The sequence below is a fragment of the Odontesthes bonariensis genome, chromosome 16 (assembly GCF_027942865.1).
Source record: "Odontesthes bonariensis isolate fOdoBon6 chromosome 16, fOdoBon6.hap1, whole genome shotgun sequence".
Lineage (NCBI taxonomy): Eukaryota > Metazoa > Chordata > Actinopteri > Atheriniformes > Atherinopsidae > Odontesthes > Odontesthes bonariensis.
Window position 1 is genome coordinate 11,856,040 of NC_134521.1, and position 18,305 is coordinate 11,874,344.

Genomic DNA, 18,305 nt, shown 5'->3' on the forward strand with positions numbered 1-18,305 from the left:
ATGCCACAATCATCCTGTGTTTTTTTGAAGGTGAAGAAACCGAGAGCCTTCAGATAGATTTGTCAACTTGAGAATAGCTGTATGTCTCTGGGGTCGCTGCCAACTCAGCTACCAATGCAGCTGCCAGTGCAGCTGTCTGGAGATTTTCTTTTTTATACAAGTTGAAACATAATTTATAAAGAGTTTTTGAAAAGAAACTCTTGGATTAAAAGCCTAAAGAAAGGGAGAGAATCAAATGTTTATGAAAGGATATAGAGTCAGCATTTATTGACGGAGTCAGGATGCATCAGATTCAATTGCTTTTCATCACAGCTTTGATATTTGAATACAGCTGTAGAAGCTTGTGGCATTTACCATTAAAGTGTAGCTTTGTCAAGCAGAATTCATATGAACTGCTTTGCATTCAGTTTTTTTGTATTCCCTGACCAGTTTTTGTTTTGTGTGCTTGTCTTCAAGCCTACTGCAGTAAGCAATACATGTTCTGCAGCTGATTATTCTCTAGAAGCTTAATTATGTTTTAATCTGTTATCAGCACAAGAACAGTCCCTTTTAGACTGTGTCCACACAAGATGGGTAAATCCTTAAACACATTTCTTTCTCTGTTTTTGTCCCTTTGTCCAGATTACACGCCCATACAGAAGTGTAAAGTGTTTTTTGCCTCAGTGTGTGATAAACGAGAGTTGTGGCCAGTCACTCCAGGCTCTGCACCTTCATTAAGTGCTAAACTGCACTTGGGTGGCTGTGGCTGCCTCTCACATGGATGAATAACAAATGAAAAGCTTTTTAAAGACAATTTGGAGGAAAAAGGGTAGAAAAGGCTCCGAGATGATGTAGAGTGCAGATGCAAAATGTAGGAACACAATTAATCCAATCTGCAATGGAAGTAATTGGATTTATTGTTGAAATTGCTCAGAGATATAAACCTGTCACAGGCTCAGCCTCAGAGCGTCAAGGACGTTTTGTCCTAGATACTACATGACAGTCAGGAAAGAGTAAATAGAGGGCTTTAAAGTCTATAGGTGGGAATGAAAATACAGAAAAATAGACTGCATGCAGATTAGAACCACTGAGAATGAATTAGTGCAATACATGTTTGCCTGTAAGACTTAAAGGAAAAATACACCACAGGGGTGCTGGCCCTGATGTAAGTGGAGTCCTTTATAGAATTGATCCCGTGTGATATCACTATTACTCTGGACATGTAGCATTTAGATGATTTCAGTGGTTTAGTATACTTATCAAAATTGTGGAGGAGTGTAGAAAGTGAAAAGACTGGGAAAAAAAAACCTCTCCACCCCCGGAGTGTCTTTTCGAGGCTTTGTGCTTTGCTATGGAGAAAAAAAGAGAGACTTTATCGGTGAAAAAGTTGAAAGAAATCAGCGACTGCAGCTCTTTCAGTTGTCTTCTGACTCCGACAGGTGCTGTACAGTATTTTGGGTTTAATTAAGTCCTGTGTGCGACTGAGACTGGCGGAGCAGGAAGACTGTGGCGCACAGGCAGCTGCAGAAAGAAAGAGCGAGGTCTGCCAGAAATATGACCTTATTTTACATATTGAAGTTAATGGAAAGGAACAGGCACTGTCATCACAGTTTCTACCCACTGTGTGTGTGCGCGTGTGTTTCATGCAAACGCACACAAATGTACAAATGTGCTCATACACTCGCTCTTGCCTTTGCACATGCTACTTTGAAGAGGTTTTTTTTTTTTCTTTCTTTCTGCCACGCATCCTGAAATTGAGGGTCTTTGTCATTTCTGAATCTCTGCACTCTAAAAGTTATCCGCGTTGTGACGGTGACTCACTGTGTGTCTTCTTCAAATTATAGGTGGTGACCTCGGGAAAAAACAGCAGAGGATACCACTATATACTTGCCAACCTGGTGAGAGCTTGTAATAACGCAAAAAAATGAAATAATTTTTAAAAAAACCTCACAACTGCAGTGTTTGATATGATGTAATTCAATAAAAAGAAATGCAAGACTCAGTGGATATATTGCAGCAGTATTCAAACAAGTAAGGTTATGATGGACAAGCCTAAGCAGTCTCTAAGTGTTTTTTTTGTGGCTGTTAATGAGCCCTTTCTTCACTACCAGCAAGTTGTGATCTTTGCTCTCAGGGTTTCTCCAACATGAGTCTGGACAAGGTCTTTTCTGGTGGGGCCAACATCACAGGCTTTCAGATCATCAGTCCAGACAGCCCCATCGTCCAGCAGTTCCTCCAGCGCTGGGAGCGCCTGGATGAAAGAGAATTTCCAGAAGCCAAAAACACTCCACTGAAGGTCAGTGAGGCATAGCTGCCGATGCCGCAGTTTCATTTTATCCAACTTCAAAGACTTTTGTTCCCCCACCGCTTTTCTTTCAAGTTTTAAAGTTGTGTCTATGAAACCAGAGAATATTTGTAATTCTGAACCTTCTACTGGCATATGCTTAATGAACTACTTCCCCTGAATAGAAACAAGCCCGTATCTTCCATCAGTACCACTATTCTCTTTGTGCTGCGGACACTGTGACCATGCTTTAATGACAGTGCAGCGTTGTGTCGGATCCTCTTGACCTCACATGTGTGTCATTGGAGTTTCTTGTGGCCTGTGTCTCAGTACACATCGGCACTGACCCATGATGCCATCCTCGTGCTTGTGGAAGCCTTCCGGTATCTTCGGCGGCAGAGGGTGGACGTGTCTCGTAGGGGGAGTGCAGGTGATTGCCTTGCCAACCCCGCCGTGCCCTGGAGCCAAGGCATTGACATAGAGAGAGCCCTCAAAATGGTAGGTCTTTATCGCCCAACTGTCCTCCTGTATGGCTACTTTCCTGCTTTGTGTCATCTCACTCTTTATTGTTTCAGAAGTTCTTGGTTTTATCTCTATGATGCCAAACTCTGATTATAATTTCTTTATTTTCCTTTCACAGACACTATTTGCTCCAAATGAACTGCTGTAAATGAATCTAGTTTACTGCTAGAACTCTTTTGATAAGGACATTCACTTTAAATCAATCTCAAATTTGCAACCTTTGCTTTAAAAAAATATATATTAGAAAATATTATTCTAAAAAAAGTTAGACAGACATATACATACATACATACATTAGACCTCTCCAATTCACAAGTCCTCTAAAACACATTTGTGATAGAACTATATGTTATAACTAAAAACACAGAGGAACAATAGAAAACATTAAGGACCATTTGAGGAGTGTGATTAATTGCTTTATGCTTAGAGCAGTTATTACTATGCTATTCTTGGTGCATTGCAGGTCCAAGTACAAGGTATGACAGGAAACATCCAGTTTGACACATTTGGGCGACGATCTAATTACACTATTGATGTGTACGAGATGAAGCCAGCAGGCCCCAGGAAGGTAAGTGAGCACATAGCCTTGAAAACATACATCATAATTTGATTAATGTACACTTAGATATTCTTTTCAGGGCCAGAGTCTTATTTATATATCAGCACTGTGTGTTTTAAGTTCACAGTTACATGAATAAATGCACACATAGCAAACTGCCATATACTAAGGGCTTTGATTTCTGCTTGCATGTTGGCAGGATAGAGGCCGCCAGTGGTCCAGTCCTCCAAATCTTACTCAAATCATGAAAGCTTCCATTTGTTCAGAGAACTATGATCCATTATTCATCAATTAGCTGAGTCTAACTGGTGTTTTTTTACTCTGAAATTTGATGTTTCAGTCACACACAGACATATCTGACATAAAACATGTCATATCAATTACATATGTACATGTAATGAATATTTAAATCTAATCTTGAAATTCAGGTTTCAACAGTTTCTTCAAATACACTGAAAAAACAATCTTTACATTAAAGCTCAATGCCATGATGCTGTTTGGTGGTTTAGCAGCTCAAGGCTTTGAATTTAGGGGTGAAATTCATTTGTGCTTCTACTATATAAAGGTATTTGTTTTTTCAGCTGCAGCATTTGAGTGCAGCTGAAAGTAAATTGTATGCTAAAATTTTGCTACTGCATGCTTTGTAAAGGCAGATGTCTTTGGCTTTCTTTTATCAGAAAGAAGTATTTATAAGGCAGAGAATCCATGTTCTTGCTTTTGTAGCCGGTAGACTATTTAGATTTCAAACCGTTGATGAAGTTCTGACACAGTTGGAAAAAGAGCTAAGAGCCGAGGGCTTCAGCTCACATTAGCATTCAGCTGAACTTTGTCGATTTTGCCTAAAAGCATGGACATGCATCACATCTTGTGTCTTGGTTTGCTAAAGGAGCAAGCAAACAAATACCTACCGGGAGGAAGTGCGATCGGTCGGAAAAGCCATGTACTTAACTTGTCAGCTGTAGCACTCGTCAATGTTTGTTAGTTTAGATGCTGAACCATTTTTTCAATATCTCTGACAAAACACTGTATATGCCCCGATTAGCTTGAGAACTACAGTTAGCAAGTAAGCTGACTACAAACTCCAGCCTGTTGGAATATTTCATTTTCACTTGGAGCTTGGTATACGGATGTATCTCCACATTCTCACTGTCTGCTGAGCTTCAACAACTGCACTGCTGTCATTGGGATTCGAATAATTGGGAAGCCAAAGGCAAAGACAGTGCGTGTCTGAAACCACACACATGCTTACACACAGCACTCATGATGCCAACACTGTGGCTGGGCTTTAGTAGCTCCATGACCCTGAAGGCCCCACAAACGCTGACACCAAAAGGGAGTGGCCCCATAATGTCCACATAGCTCATCTCACAAGACAACATATATCAACAGCCTCCATGTCCAATCTCAGCGTGAAACTATCTGCAGTGACAACAGAGTGAGTAGTGCGTGTTATAAGCTACCACAAGTGGGAGACTTCTTGGGTGAGAAAAAATTAGAGTGTGGCAGAAATAAACATAATGCCGTGACTGGAATCATCTCAGGGTAAGCAGACACAGACCATCTTTTATGTTTTATTAATAGAGCAGTAGAAAAAAAGAATGATTTGTACTTGCACAATAAAGCACATTTAGACTAATAGATTTTTCTTGCTGGTATTAATTTTATTCGTCTTCCAGTGCACTTTTGGTGCTGCTTTATTGTTATGTAAGAGAGCATTTGCTCAGCCAGGAATAGATCACTCCTACTCTCCTGAAGTATAGCCCAGGTGATGTGAGACGCACCACTACAAGCTTTTTATTAAATCATATTTCAGGCAAAATCAAACCGTCTCCAGCTGTACAAAAAGAGCAGAGAAACTCACACATACTCGGAGGCTCTACTGTCCAGCGTCTTCTTTGCTGCTTGTGATAACTGTGAACCTCTGTGTCGTTTTCAGATCGGCTACTGGAATGAGTACGAAAAATTTGTTTATATAATGGATCCGCAGGTCATCAACGAGTCCTCTTCTGTGGAAAACCGAACAATTGTGGTCACTACTATTATGGTACACTCTCAAGCAGATTTTAAATGTTTCATCTTAAGATTTCTGCCACTCAAGGTCAAAATGTCCATTGTTGCAATCTGTCCTGGGAGGGTAGAATTATTTTATTTTCAGTTGCTTTCCATCCACTCACTACATGTTGAAACAGTCGATTCACAAAGAGTGTTTCAACTGTATCCGTGTGGGTGCCAAAGCATTTTGGTTTTTTTACATTACAGAGGGCTGTTGTAGTAGTGACATCACAATAACGGCTTTGGTAAAGATAACTGTAAACATAGACATCATTGTATTCACATTCAGTGCATACGTAAGTAAAAATCTTTCCCTCTCATTAAGTAATCTGTCAGTGGCGCCGGCGACGGAGAGTCAAATTAAATGATCTGCAATAGAAGTTTGAATTTTCTCTAAAACTAGTGCTCTTTAGTGTACCAGGTTTAGGATTAGACAGCGCTAGTTAGACTAGAAGCAGATTGCAGGCTAGTAATCATCAGCCAATCTTAAATGTATGATAAGGTGCGCCTTATCTTACATTTAAAAACATGGCTTTTCGTTCCTTCTGACTTTGCCTATTATGTCTGCATCTTAGGCAAATTCAGAATGTAATAGTCCTACATTCTCATTTCAGTGTCTGGAAACCCATTGTCATTCCAACTAGACTGGAAATAGGCTGTATTTAGAGCATTTAGAATGAGGGGAGAAAAGTAGAGAGAGAGTAGCGTCATTGCATTGTTTTCTGACTGGCATGCTTTTGATTTTATCAAAACAACAATTATTTTAGACATATCACAGCCATCTCATTAACTTTCATGTTGCTTTACTACTTTTCATGACATGAAAAAGTACCATCTTTAATGAAAGACAGCTCTTTCATTCTGTCTTTGATAACATTGTACATGACTGCAGAGTGGAGAAGTGCTATTTTAAATAATAAATGTGTAAAACTGTAAAATGCTGCAAAGTGTCCAACATCAAAAGACAACAATCTCTTCTTAAGATGTGGGATTTCTTAACCTTTGAGACTCATTAAGTCGAATAACCTCTGAAAAACATGTACATGCCATATGATGCCATTTCTTAATTTCCCAAGGTGACATTATTCATCTTTAATGGCTAACATGTTTTACATTGTGGGTGAACTTCATTATGCTTTCTTGGAATCTGAGCCACAGAGGTAATCTGTACTGATGTAACTATGTCATTTTAACAGCCAGATTATTTTGTTGTCATGATAAAATGTAAGAAAAGCTTTATTTTGTGATGCAACTGCTCCTTTGATGCAGCTTGCACATTTTTAACTATGTATTTGTTAGCTGAGTGAAATAATCTCCTCATTTTTGAATACTTTAATCTCTCTGCTGTCGCTGATGTTTACTTTATGAACTGGAAAAGTGCTCCATTCAGCTTGTCCTGTTCCTCTGTGTAATGCTGATGCAAAGTACATGCAACCCCCTACCTAGTACCCATTTCCACAGATTTAGATTTTGGAGGAAGATTGCATGAGGGAGCTCGACAACCTGCTTTGCCTACTTTATGTGTGTATCAGAGGCTGTGCTCCTGCAGTTTTTGCCCGTTGGTCTGTCAAGTCCCCCAGTAACGTGCTGTGTTTATTTTACTTTATTTCTGTCCTTATTCCTGCATGTGTGCATGCCACATTACCAATTAAGACCTCGTGTGACCCATGAGGTCTGGCCACTGTGGATGTGCTCTTTCTTTTCTATGAACTCAAACATTCTGTCTAATTAACAGGAAGCTCCGTATGTGATGTACAAGAAAAACTATATGCAGATGGAGGGGAATGACAGATATGAAGGCTACTGTGTCGATTTAGCGGCTGAAATAGCAAAGCATGTGGGGCTAAGATTTAAGATGTCAGTAGTGCCAGACGGAAAATATGGAGCCAGAGATCCAGAGACCAAGACGTGGAACGGGATGGTCGGTGAACTGGTTTACGGGGTAAGTGTCAACCTGTCTGTGTAGCCCTTTGGCTGTTGATCTTTTATAATTTCCTGTTACTTATCAATGAAGACAGGCTTTAAGGATCTCAGCACACAAAGACCAACCAAGCACATACAATGCATTACTATTAGTAAAGGGAATTTTTCCTTCTAGTGGTGATTAAAACAAACAAATGAATACCAAATTTTTCAATTTTTTTGTCTTTGAGTGACATTTGGGAAGCCCCTTCTTGAACCGTGAAATCTACTTTGGTGGTTTTATCATGCATTCTGTGGATAACTCACACTTGAACTGGCTCTAACAAGATGATATACATATTTAATGAGACTTTGGCTGCTGACTGAGTAATGTTTGAAATCTCACTTGGCCGACTGGAATGTAAAAAAGATCTGCATGCAAACAGTGAATCACTGCAGATTCCTCAATCTGGCACCTGCAGTTACGACTACCCCAGTTCTCATAACTCAGACAGTCAGAGATGACCCTTTGTAGTAAACAAAATAGCCATGACAAGTTCTCTGTAGGAATCAACTAGATTTTGCATTGATGTTCGTCAGCTGCTCAAAAGTAAATGCACAAGACTGAGAACCCTCCTAATGTAATGCAAGTCACAGCAGACATTTGTCAGTGCAGTCTCTTATACTAATTGTGTGCCTGTAATGCATTGCAGAAGATCTGTTAGAGGTGAATTTAAAAGGCTGATTCACATTTCATGAACTGCTTGCATAAGCTCCTCCACCTCTGTCTTCCATCCTTCTGCTTGATTCATGATTTGGATTGAGACAAAGGCATTAACCATCACAAATGCTGAGTGACTCATTTTCAAATGGCAGATTTGCTCTCACAGGCTTTGCCATGGGTCCGTTACACAATATATACTAAAATACTGCATTTTAACATGTCCAGTGTTTTTAATCTGTGAATGCATTGTAAAGCTGAGTTGGTTTGGTTTTTGACCGATTTCCTCTATTGGTTTGCTCGTTATGTATGGTTTCTTCAGTAAAACTAACTCCCCATGTGCCTGTTCCCATTTTCACAGAGAGCTGACATAGCCGTGGCTCCACTTACCATAACATTGGTACGGGAGGAGGTGATAGACTTCTCTAAACCCTTCATGAGCTTGGGCATCTCCATAATGATAAAGAAGCCTCAAAAGTCCAAGCCAGGGGTGTTTTCTTTTCTGGACCCACTGGCCTATGAGATTTGGATGTGTATAGTTTTTGCTTATATCGGAGTGAGCGTGGTGCTCTTCCTGGTGAGCCGTTTCAGCCCATATGAGTGGCATCTGGATGAGAACGATGAGGCCAAAGACCCTCAGAGCCCCCCTGACCCTCCGAACGACTTTGGAATTTTTAATAGCCTGTGGTTCTCCCTGGGTGCCTTCATGCAGCAAGGGTGCGATATCTCACCAAGGTTGGTTGTTTCTTTCCCTCTCCATCTCCTCTCAGTCCTGTCATCACTCTGCATTTTATAGTCCCACACATGCATTTCCATCCTGCAATGGTGCATATAGGTTATTTTGAGCTTTGCTCTCACAGCTGTCCATCTAACATCATGCTCCACCTCACTTCACTTTTTTCCCGTTTCTCTCTCTGAGCAAGGAGCCTTCTTCTACTGTTCATCCATTTGTTTTGGAGCTGCATGCTGGCAGTGATGCTCTGCATCCACAAAATAACTTATATCCACCATGCTGAGGGCTGTAAAATGCATGGGGGTCATTACATTTCATCCAAAGTAATGGCGTGAACACTTGATGACTCTTGGAGGGCTACCGTGTTTTTGCTGCATGTCCCATTTTACGGTCATCAACTTGGCGCATATAATTTACTTTGTGTGAACAAACCATCATAACTACGTCATGTGCTGCATTTTTCATATCTATGACCATCCAGTGATTCAGCTATCTATCCATCCATCCATCCATCCATCCCTCCATCCATCCAACGCTTAACTCATCACTGCTGTGATGTCCATGACTTCTTCTTCAAGGATTCTTGCTTCCAGCATCCATTCATGTTCGATGGTGAAAGATTCTGTGGTGAAAGCTGACTGAAGACCAAAGACGAACGTGTGATTTGTTTTTTGTTTGTTTGTTTAAGGAAAACACACAAACTGATCAGGAACATTTGTCAGAGAAGTATATCTCCTGATGCGAACAATCTCTAAGTTTTTAATTCTTAACTGTCCACAGGGGTGTTAAGTTGTCCGATAGGTGATCAGTATGAAGACAGTTTGAATTATTTGGTAAATCTGTTCAAATACAAATAAAATGTCTACTTACTTGGGATCCTACTTTGGCTCCAGAGAACTTGTAGTTTTTGGATGCAAACGGCAGCTTCTTTAATTCTTGTTGGACAACTTCCATGAGAATCACTAGAAGAGGAAAAATATTTTCTGAATTCCAGCTCTTTTAGATTTAGGTATTTGTGTGGCTAAAAACTTTGAAATGGGTCAACAGTGTTCAGACCAAGTCATTCGTCTGCGATAATTGACCTTAATTGGACAACATATGTAGAATTATCACAGTAATGACCTATTATTTGGTAAGTATAATGGGATCTACCTTGAAAACCTCCCTCTCTAAGATGACACAGTGCAAGTCTTTATTGCTGTTTGCAGGAAAAGAAATAAACAGAATAAATCATGTACTGAAACAAGAAATATCTTCAGAGAGCAGCACAGTTAACACTGGTGTAATCGTGTCAGTTGGGACAGCACCAAAAAAAAGGCATGACTTTAAGTCATGAATTTTAAGTTTGAGCCTTAATGAGGATGTAAAAGCTTTAAAAAAAATGATTAAGCACAAGTAGGATGGATGGGAACATCTGTGTGATGGTGCAGCTGGATATCAATAACAATAAGCCTCATGGTGCTTTTACTTCAGACTATTTCTATTATTTATGGTCTAAATTGTGATGGAGGGCATCCGACACTTCACTACTTCCGTGCTCATCATTAAACGGAGCACAGCTTAAAACAACATAAACTTTCAAACTTTCTACCAGGAACAAGAAAATGCGTAAAACTTTCTTGATTGTGTTGAACCAAAAACTGTTCTGCTTTATTTAATTTGATAAATAAATGATAATAATAATGATTTTTTAACAGCAGAGACACATCACAGCTTGTGGCAAAAACCATTCTTTGAAGATGTTTATTCAATTGGCTGATTTTAGAAAGAGAAAGAAAATCGTGGATATGACACAAAACGTTTCTGTTTGACAGGCTTCGCTAAACATACCAACAAAATGTGAATGAAATATGTGATCAGATTTTAAAAATGATGGAACCATGAACTAAACTCATTACAGTCTGTGTTGCCGCTCCTCCGGCTTTTGTGAAAGCTTTCATTTCTTGAGGTATGGACTTCACTATAAACAACAATATTCTTCATCAGTCAGGTCCCAAATTTCTCATGAAGCAGTTGGGAGATCAGCTTTGCACACAGATAGAGATCTGCACTGTTTGCTGATCATGTTATTGAGTTGTCTTTCTGAGGAAATGTTTTAATATTCTTTGCTCTGTTATGAGATTATCATCCTGGGAAGGTGACTCAGCACCTCTTTACCCCACTGTAGCCTTGTTTTGTTTTCTTTAGGTGTTAGAGATGGTTTACATCAGGCTTTTCTGGCCCTAATTACCTAATTTCTTTCAGTCGATTTCTTACAGTTTGGTCACAAACACCGACTCCTGGTTTGACCCATTTGTTAGTTTAATTTTTTTCTCAATTTCCTACTTTTAATGCATATTGCTTTGAGTTTTCTGTCCTGACACTTTGACATCTTCCTTGGTCAACCTTTATATTTCCCTTTTTATAGACCTCCCATTTTGTTTATTATTGCTCCAGATTTTTTGACACAGCTTACTCGGAGCAACCAGCATGTTTTGCCACCCTCCAAGATGAATTAACATCTTCAAAAAGTTTTATAATCCTTCTATTGTGTCCTCTGGCTCTCATCTGGTTTCCTGCCAATCAGCCAGGTGTAACAGCTCATTAAGCTCTGCGAGGACACTTTTTTTTACAAAATTTGTTTTTAGGAATGTTTTACAAAGCCAAAATGTTCCGCTGTTAAATGAAATAGGCTTGTGTCATATCTGTGATTTGTTGATTTTTTTTTCACGAAATAAGACAGCTACATGAATATCTTCCAAGAGAGGTGCTCCCATAAATATTGCCAGGCGGTTGTATAGTGGAACTCAGGCATTAGAGGTCTGGCGTGATGATGTACTGTGCCCTTCTGTGTGTCTGGGATGGCTGCTCACCTGAATTACCCCCGAAACTAAATGTGGACACAGTTATGTTGAGCTAATGAGGCTTATTATTGCTTTCAATGAGTGTGTCATTTGCATAGGCAGCTATATTAAGTTAATGATACTTCCATTAGATTAATGTGTTAGTATGGATCACCGAGGACAGACAGATAACTTTACCTTTCAATTATTAATGGAATGGATGGGCAATAATTCCAAAAGTGTAGAGTGAAAGAGTCAGATCTGAGCTAAACCTCTGGGCTGATATTTTGACAAACACAGCAGACGGGGTGGAAAATGAGTCCTTCCTCCCCCACATGCAGACCTGAGCACGCTGCTCTCATGTCTCTGTCTGCTCTTTCTTCCTCCTCCTCCCAGGTCTCTGTCCGGTCGTATTGTTGGGGGAGTGTGGTGGTTCTTCACCCTCATCATCATCTCTTCCTACACGGCCAACTTGGCTGCCTTCCTCACTGTGGAGAGGATGGTCTCTCCCATCGAGAGCGCAGAGGATCTGGCCAAGCAGACAGAGATCGCCTATGGCACGTTAGACTCAGGCTCAACTAAGGAGTTCTTTAGGGTGAGTGAGTGTCTTAGCTGGCCGTCTCCCCACTGTGTAATAAGACCGCCTCTAACTCTACATTGGCCAAAAGCTCAGAGTCTCTGGAGCGTTCCTCAGGGTTTTTGATTTATTACCTGCCAGGTAATAAATCAAAAGAATAATCAATAAAAAAGCCTAGAACTCTATTTTTTCCTTGATACAGCACTTCCAAAGTACTGAGCCAAACAAAGTTGTAAAACAGCTATGTTTGATTAATTCAGTTAATCATAAAAGAGCGGTACACTGTGTTTTTTAAAAAAAGGATTGAATATTATAAAGGAGAAAATTGCATGCATTTGTCTTGTTCATTGTTAACAAAAGATGCCGCTTTGGGACGGATAGTTAAGGAGAGCTCGTATTTTCTGAGCTGAACATCAGTTCTCCAATGACTAACACAGAATTTAATTATGGTATTATGCTAAGTAAGGCAATGCTTGTCCACAGATCCAGTTTGTTCACAAAATTAAGTTTGGTTTTCCCCATCAAAATAAGACTTTTTTTTGTAGCTTCTTTGCAACAGGAATAATTCAACTATGAATCTGGGACAATTATCCTCCCTCCTGAGACCATCTGAGTCATAAACCAGTTTCATGATTAGCCTTACTGCATCTCCCCTAAAATATTCAGACTAATTTCTATCTTCATTACTCAGGACTGATGCCGAAGCAACCAAAAGTGCAAATGTCCCCTTCAGAATCACAAAAGGCATAAACTCCTTGCAACTAAAAACAGAAACAGTTCTAATTTGATTAGGATACCTAGAATGGTGTCGCGTAATCCCTTGTCATGTGAGAAAGGAAGTACACCTTCTTTCAGCTCTAGGTTTTTATATATTAGCACATCCTTATCACGTCTTTAAATCAGCTAAAGCCAACCTCTGATGGACAATAACACATGTTACACTGTTATTATTCATTAAACAACAACTGAGCAAAAATGTAGAAGCAGGATGTGAAAAACTAAGTACATACCATTATTCAATAGCTGGTTGTATTAGCTTTAGCATCAAGCACAATCATCAGCCCTCCACCACCGTGCTTGACCGTTGGTGTGAGGTGTTTGTGGTGATACTCTGTGTAAATCAGGCTTTAGGGGCTGTACATGATGGCCAAACACACGTCTTGTGTTGTGTTCAAACGTAACTTTGAAAACCAAAAACTGTGCTTCCATGTTCTTTTTAGAGAGAAGATACTTTTTTCTTGCAACCAATCAAAACAAGTCTTTTTCTAACTGTGCTGTCATGAACTAGCTCCTTAGTTTTTCATTTTTTTCTCTGAGATTTGCACAGTCTGACTTGAGGAAACTCCCTGTAGAATTAAAGACTCCAAATTGTTTGGAAAAGGCCTTATAACCCTTCTCAGATTGATGGGCAGCAACAGTTGCTTCACTAACATAATTGCTGATGTCTTTCCTCCTTGGCTTTGTGTGAACACACATCTGAAAGCTCCAGACCAGCAAACTAACAAACTGCTTTTATAGAGGTGCTCACATTTGATGCTGACCAATTAATCAAATTGATTTGATTAGCAGCACCTGGCTGCTAGCTACCCTCTCAATTCCCACAAGAGCAATTAGTTTTTCAATAGCTGTTTCTGCATTTTGAGATAGTTTTTGTTGGATAAATAACTCATAATTCCATTTCTTGTTGCTCATTTGAGGTTGTTTTTACATAACGTTATGACTTGGTAAGGACCAGATCATTTTTATCATGTCCTGATATGTAAAACATCAGAAATCAAAGAGGGTGTACTCTCTTTTCATATGACCATCTGATCTTAAAGCTTCTCTGCATATTGTGTTGTAGATCTGTCTTGGCTTCAGAATCTCTGACACAAATACTTTGCTTCGTGTTTTAGAGGTAAAGCGAAGTGAATATGCGTTCTATATGTTTAGAAATAAAGTTAGAGGAGCTAAAACATAATTCCTACTAGCCTCTTGTTACAAAACTGCAGTCTCACAGATAATGCCCTATTCCTCGGAATTAGAAATGACATTCACATCCAGTGTCCAGCTTTGAGCTCTTTCTATTTTTAGCCCGAGCCGTTCTCAATGTGATTGCTCGGAGTGAGTCTGAGACATTTGATAAATACAAAACCCCGCTCTCCTTCAGACACGGGAGTGATCTGGAGGCCATTTTGTGTTGCTTTCAGACCTTGCATCAGTCCACAGGGAGCTATAAAAATCAAATCTTACAATCTCCTCTGAGATTTACAAACTGCATAAATACAGCAAGTCTGTTTGGTGTGATTATCCGCTGCTGGCAGTTAAGAGACACACCGAGCAGAGCTAAATTAAAGCATACATGCATTAAACTTGGAAAAGGCAAAAGAGACAACATGTTCTGATGAATATTCTTTCTCTCCTTTAAGTGGGCCTAGCACTAAGAGGAAATGATTTTGCAGGGAGGCGACCAAGTGTGATATTTCTATGACTCAACCCATATATGAAGGCATTTCGTCAGAAAGATCTGCAGTGTCAAACTGAACTAAGGGTCTAAAAGTATTGAAATAAAGATTTATTTTATGATTAGTGTTGAGAAGGACGTCTGTAACTTTAAATCTTCTTCAGTGTTTTGCTTTGAAACATTTCTTGAATTTGGTTGACAGAAGAACAGCTCTGCATCAAAGATGTGTGTATAAGAATAAGAAGTGTTGAAAAATGAATTAGTTTAATTCACGGAGACGACACTAATTCAAACTAGACTTGAAGAAATGGGCATAGCAGGAGGAGCAGACAACTGATGGGATATTAATCAAGACACAGAAGCACATCTAGGTTGAGTTGTATTTGGACAATTTGTCTCTCTTTTTGATATTTACCTTCATTAACGTTGGAAAATGGTCCTTTTGTTTTACTTACCCATTCCAAAAGAGATGATAAAGGAAAGACAGACAATGCTGCAGGTGACTACTTTCACATGTTGGATTTTTTTCCACAAATGCTCTTAATTAAATAGTTTCTCTGCTTCCTGGTGAATCATCACATCAAAAGCGGCTCCATAGGCAGCAGTTGAACTCTATAAATGTTCTTATCCATGATGCATTTGGCAGGATGTGGTTAATCAAGGGTGCTCCTGTGGAGATAATTGACAGAAATGTCGTGACTTCAGTGACAAATATCAGGCTTTTCTTTCTCCAAACTGGAAATATCAGAGGAGCCTTTCTGAAATTTGAAGATTAAAAGCTGATGATTGGTAGCAGCTGCAAATTATTACTCTTTTACAGTGATAATTAAAGCAGATAATACATTCTTCTCAGGGTTTACACTCTATGACCATGACCCAACTTTTTATTTATTTAATTTTTTTGTCCTAATCTGCAGAAAGAATTTCAATGTCACATAAATTCCAATCCACAGGGATTTAAACAGTTTTGAAGTTGTAGTTTTACATAAAAAAGATTTACATTTTTCCATCTTTTATTTCTTTCTTGTAGAAAGGGGAGGAAGTCAGAAGATTCAGTTTGAAAGCATTTATCCTTTTGGTCAGTGAAACAGTTTAGTCTTCTGTTAAAAGAAGTGTATATATAAATCACACTCAATCTAAGTCGACACAGAAATCAATAAATGGCTCTAAATCAAACCAATTACAGTAGTATAGCTTTCCTTTAAAAGATAATAATAATGAACTAAAGAAGCCAGATACTGACTTTAAATAACAAAGCAAACAGGACTTGTAATATGTTAAAAGGAAATAGATTACTCACTCAATGTACCCATGAACAAAGGACAGAGAACCAGTTTGGCTGCAGCACAAACGGTGAACGACCTCGGGCCACTCAGTGCAGCTGTCTAACCTCTTTAATTAGTACAGCTTTGCGTGCTTCCTTTCCTCTCAATCCATCTGTCACGACACAACTTACAACAGTCTACTGTATCTAAAGAAATAAGGCAATACAGAGAAAAAAAAAATCTTTTTCAAATGCACTTAATGGCTTTCTTGCGAATCAGTGGAGAAGAGTCTTGACACTAATTTAATTTCTGTAAAACGTGAAGATGTTGCAAGTCACGCAGCTAGTTTAAGTTAGCATTAAGTACTGAGAGCAGGGGAAAACAGCTAGCCCTGTTTATATCCTTCTCTATGTGTCTTCCTGTGTTAAATTACATTGAGAAAAAACTGATTTTGCACAACAAAATTATGATATTATGGAGAAGTTAACCTGCAAATGCAAAATGTCAGTCAGTTAATGTCAGCTGTTAACCCAAGCTAAGCTAAACTATCTTCACTTTTAGCAGAGAAAAGCGGCAGTGGCATTAACCATGTCTAATATATCTCTGCAAAAGAATTTAAGCCTAATTAGCTACTGGAGTTGTCAAAATATCATTCTATCTAGCATTTAAACATCATGTTTGGAATACTACATTTTCATAGCCTTTCCTCACCAGGTTTTCTTACAAATATTTCTGGATTTTTTGGATATTTACATAACATCCAATAATCTGTTTAGACTGACACCAGCTTGTTATAAAGTGATACTACAGTCAGTTAAGGAGGCATATTGAAGTGAGGAAAAAGAAAAAGAGGAGAAAAGAACATGATAAATGCAAGTAAAATGGGGATTAAATTGATCTAGATGCTAAATGAGTCATGCTCTTTCTCAGTTACTTTATTAATCTGTTTTCACTGATTATCAGCATACGATAAATTTGGTATAATTTATAATAATTAACCATACATGTAGCTAAATATTGCCTGCATTTAAATATTTACTTAAGAGAGAGAGTGCTGCCTTTGTTTGGCCTGTTGTCTCTGTTTTGGGGTGACAGCGTGACAGACATACGCAGCGCCTTGAATCCCTCACTTCTGTCAGCTGCTGACAGACAAACTGGTAGCTGCAGGAAGAACCAGTTTATTTCCAGAATGGTTGACTGGCAAGAAACCCATATTTCACATCTGCCAGGGGACACGACCAGCTTGTCATTGCAGTAGTTACACCCCGTTATTAATTCAAAATAATTTGTTGATTGGTTTGTCTTTGATAAGCCACTTTAGTGAGAAGATTTCTCAGCGATTGTATCAGTCTGACAGCATAAGCAGTCTCATATTTCAACACAAATGACCAGCCCGCTCCTGACATGCGCGCATCTTCATGTAACCCAGAAAAGAACTGCTGTTTTCACACGATGTCCAGCTGCTGTCGTCTGTAATTATTGTCATGTGAGGTGTGTTTGCATGAACACTCCACAGAACTGAAATCGTGCATATGTCAAGAATGATTCACTTTTTTAGCCTGAGCCCACAATCCATTACATCGCTGATGAATTATTTATGTTGCCGTACTCAATCCAAAGCTGACATAGTTTGTAAGCTCACTCAGATGTTTTCATTTACTTTCACATAGTAGATGTGATTTAGGACTGATTCACACAACCGCTCAATGTGTAATCTGAATAAAACAGATTCTTATTGGTGGTTCTTATACATCAAAAACTTTGAGTAAGTAAATAAGCACAGAATGCACAACAGCGCCCGGTCGGCAGGAATGCACTAAGAAATAAAGCAACAAAGAGTTGCAGATTTAGAAAAAACATAGATAAGCATCTTGAAAAAAGATCCAAGCACAGAAGGTCACATTAGCCCAGTTTCATGCAGCCCTCTTTATTTTCTCCTCTATTGTAGACATCTGCGTGCTCACGCTCCCCTGTGACCAGCGATCAGCCTCTTGCTGGCCATTTTTAGCAGCGTACCGGGAGTCAGAGCCGGGCTGTGCTGTGCTTGTCTGTAGCAGCTCCAGCTGGCAGCTGACTGGGCCGCAGAGGTGAACCAGTCGGTCTTTGAGTATGGAGGGCAAATGTGTTAAAGACAGTGCTCTTAGGAATGCAGTTGTGCTGCATGTCAGAAGCAAACATCATTAGGTTGATATCAGTGAGACCGTTCATTTGTTTATGTTAGATGGGATTACAATGCAGTAATTAAGGCCTTGTCACTGCACCAAAATTACCAAATGATAACAACCAATATGATCAGCCAGTTTGTCTGTGGCTTTAAAAGATGTACTGAGGGGACTCTTTTTATGAAGGATCTGCAGAAACTAAACACAGGTATTAAAAGCCAGGATAGACACAAACATGTGGCCAGATTACACAATAATCTGACACGTTTACAAAGTTTTTGCAC

General features: G+C 39.3%; 1 protein-coding gene across 4 annotated transcripts in view; it reads left to right on the top strand.

Moving 5' to 3' along the window:
- Positions 1-18,305, top strand: part of gria3a (glutamate receptor, ionotropic, AMPA 3a) — a 75,671-nt gene that overhangs the window by 42,363 nt on the left and 15,003 nt on the right. For 3 of the 4 annotated variants that reach the window (XM_075487902.1, XM_075487901.1, XM_075487904.1), the window contains exons 5-12: positions 1,824-1,877; positions 2,114-2,275; positions 2,594-2,761; positions 3,249-3,353; positions 5,281-5,388; positions 7,132-7,338; positions 8,381-8,754; positions 11,971-12,169. In XM_075487902.1, coding sequence (XP_075344017.1) covers positions 1,824-1,877; positions 2,114-2,275; positions 2,594-2,761; positions 3,249-3,353; positions 5,281-5,388; positions 7,132-7,338; positions 8,381-8,754; positions 11,971-12,169 — 1,377 coding nt within the window. The remainder of the gene's footprint in view (positions 1-1,823; positions 1,878-2,113; positions 2,276-2,593; positions 2,762-3,248; positions 3,354-5,280; positions 5,389-7,131; positions 7,339-8,380; positions 8,755-11,970; positions 12,170-18,305) is intronic. The other variant, XM_075487903.1, reaches the window with a different exon arrangement.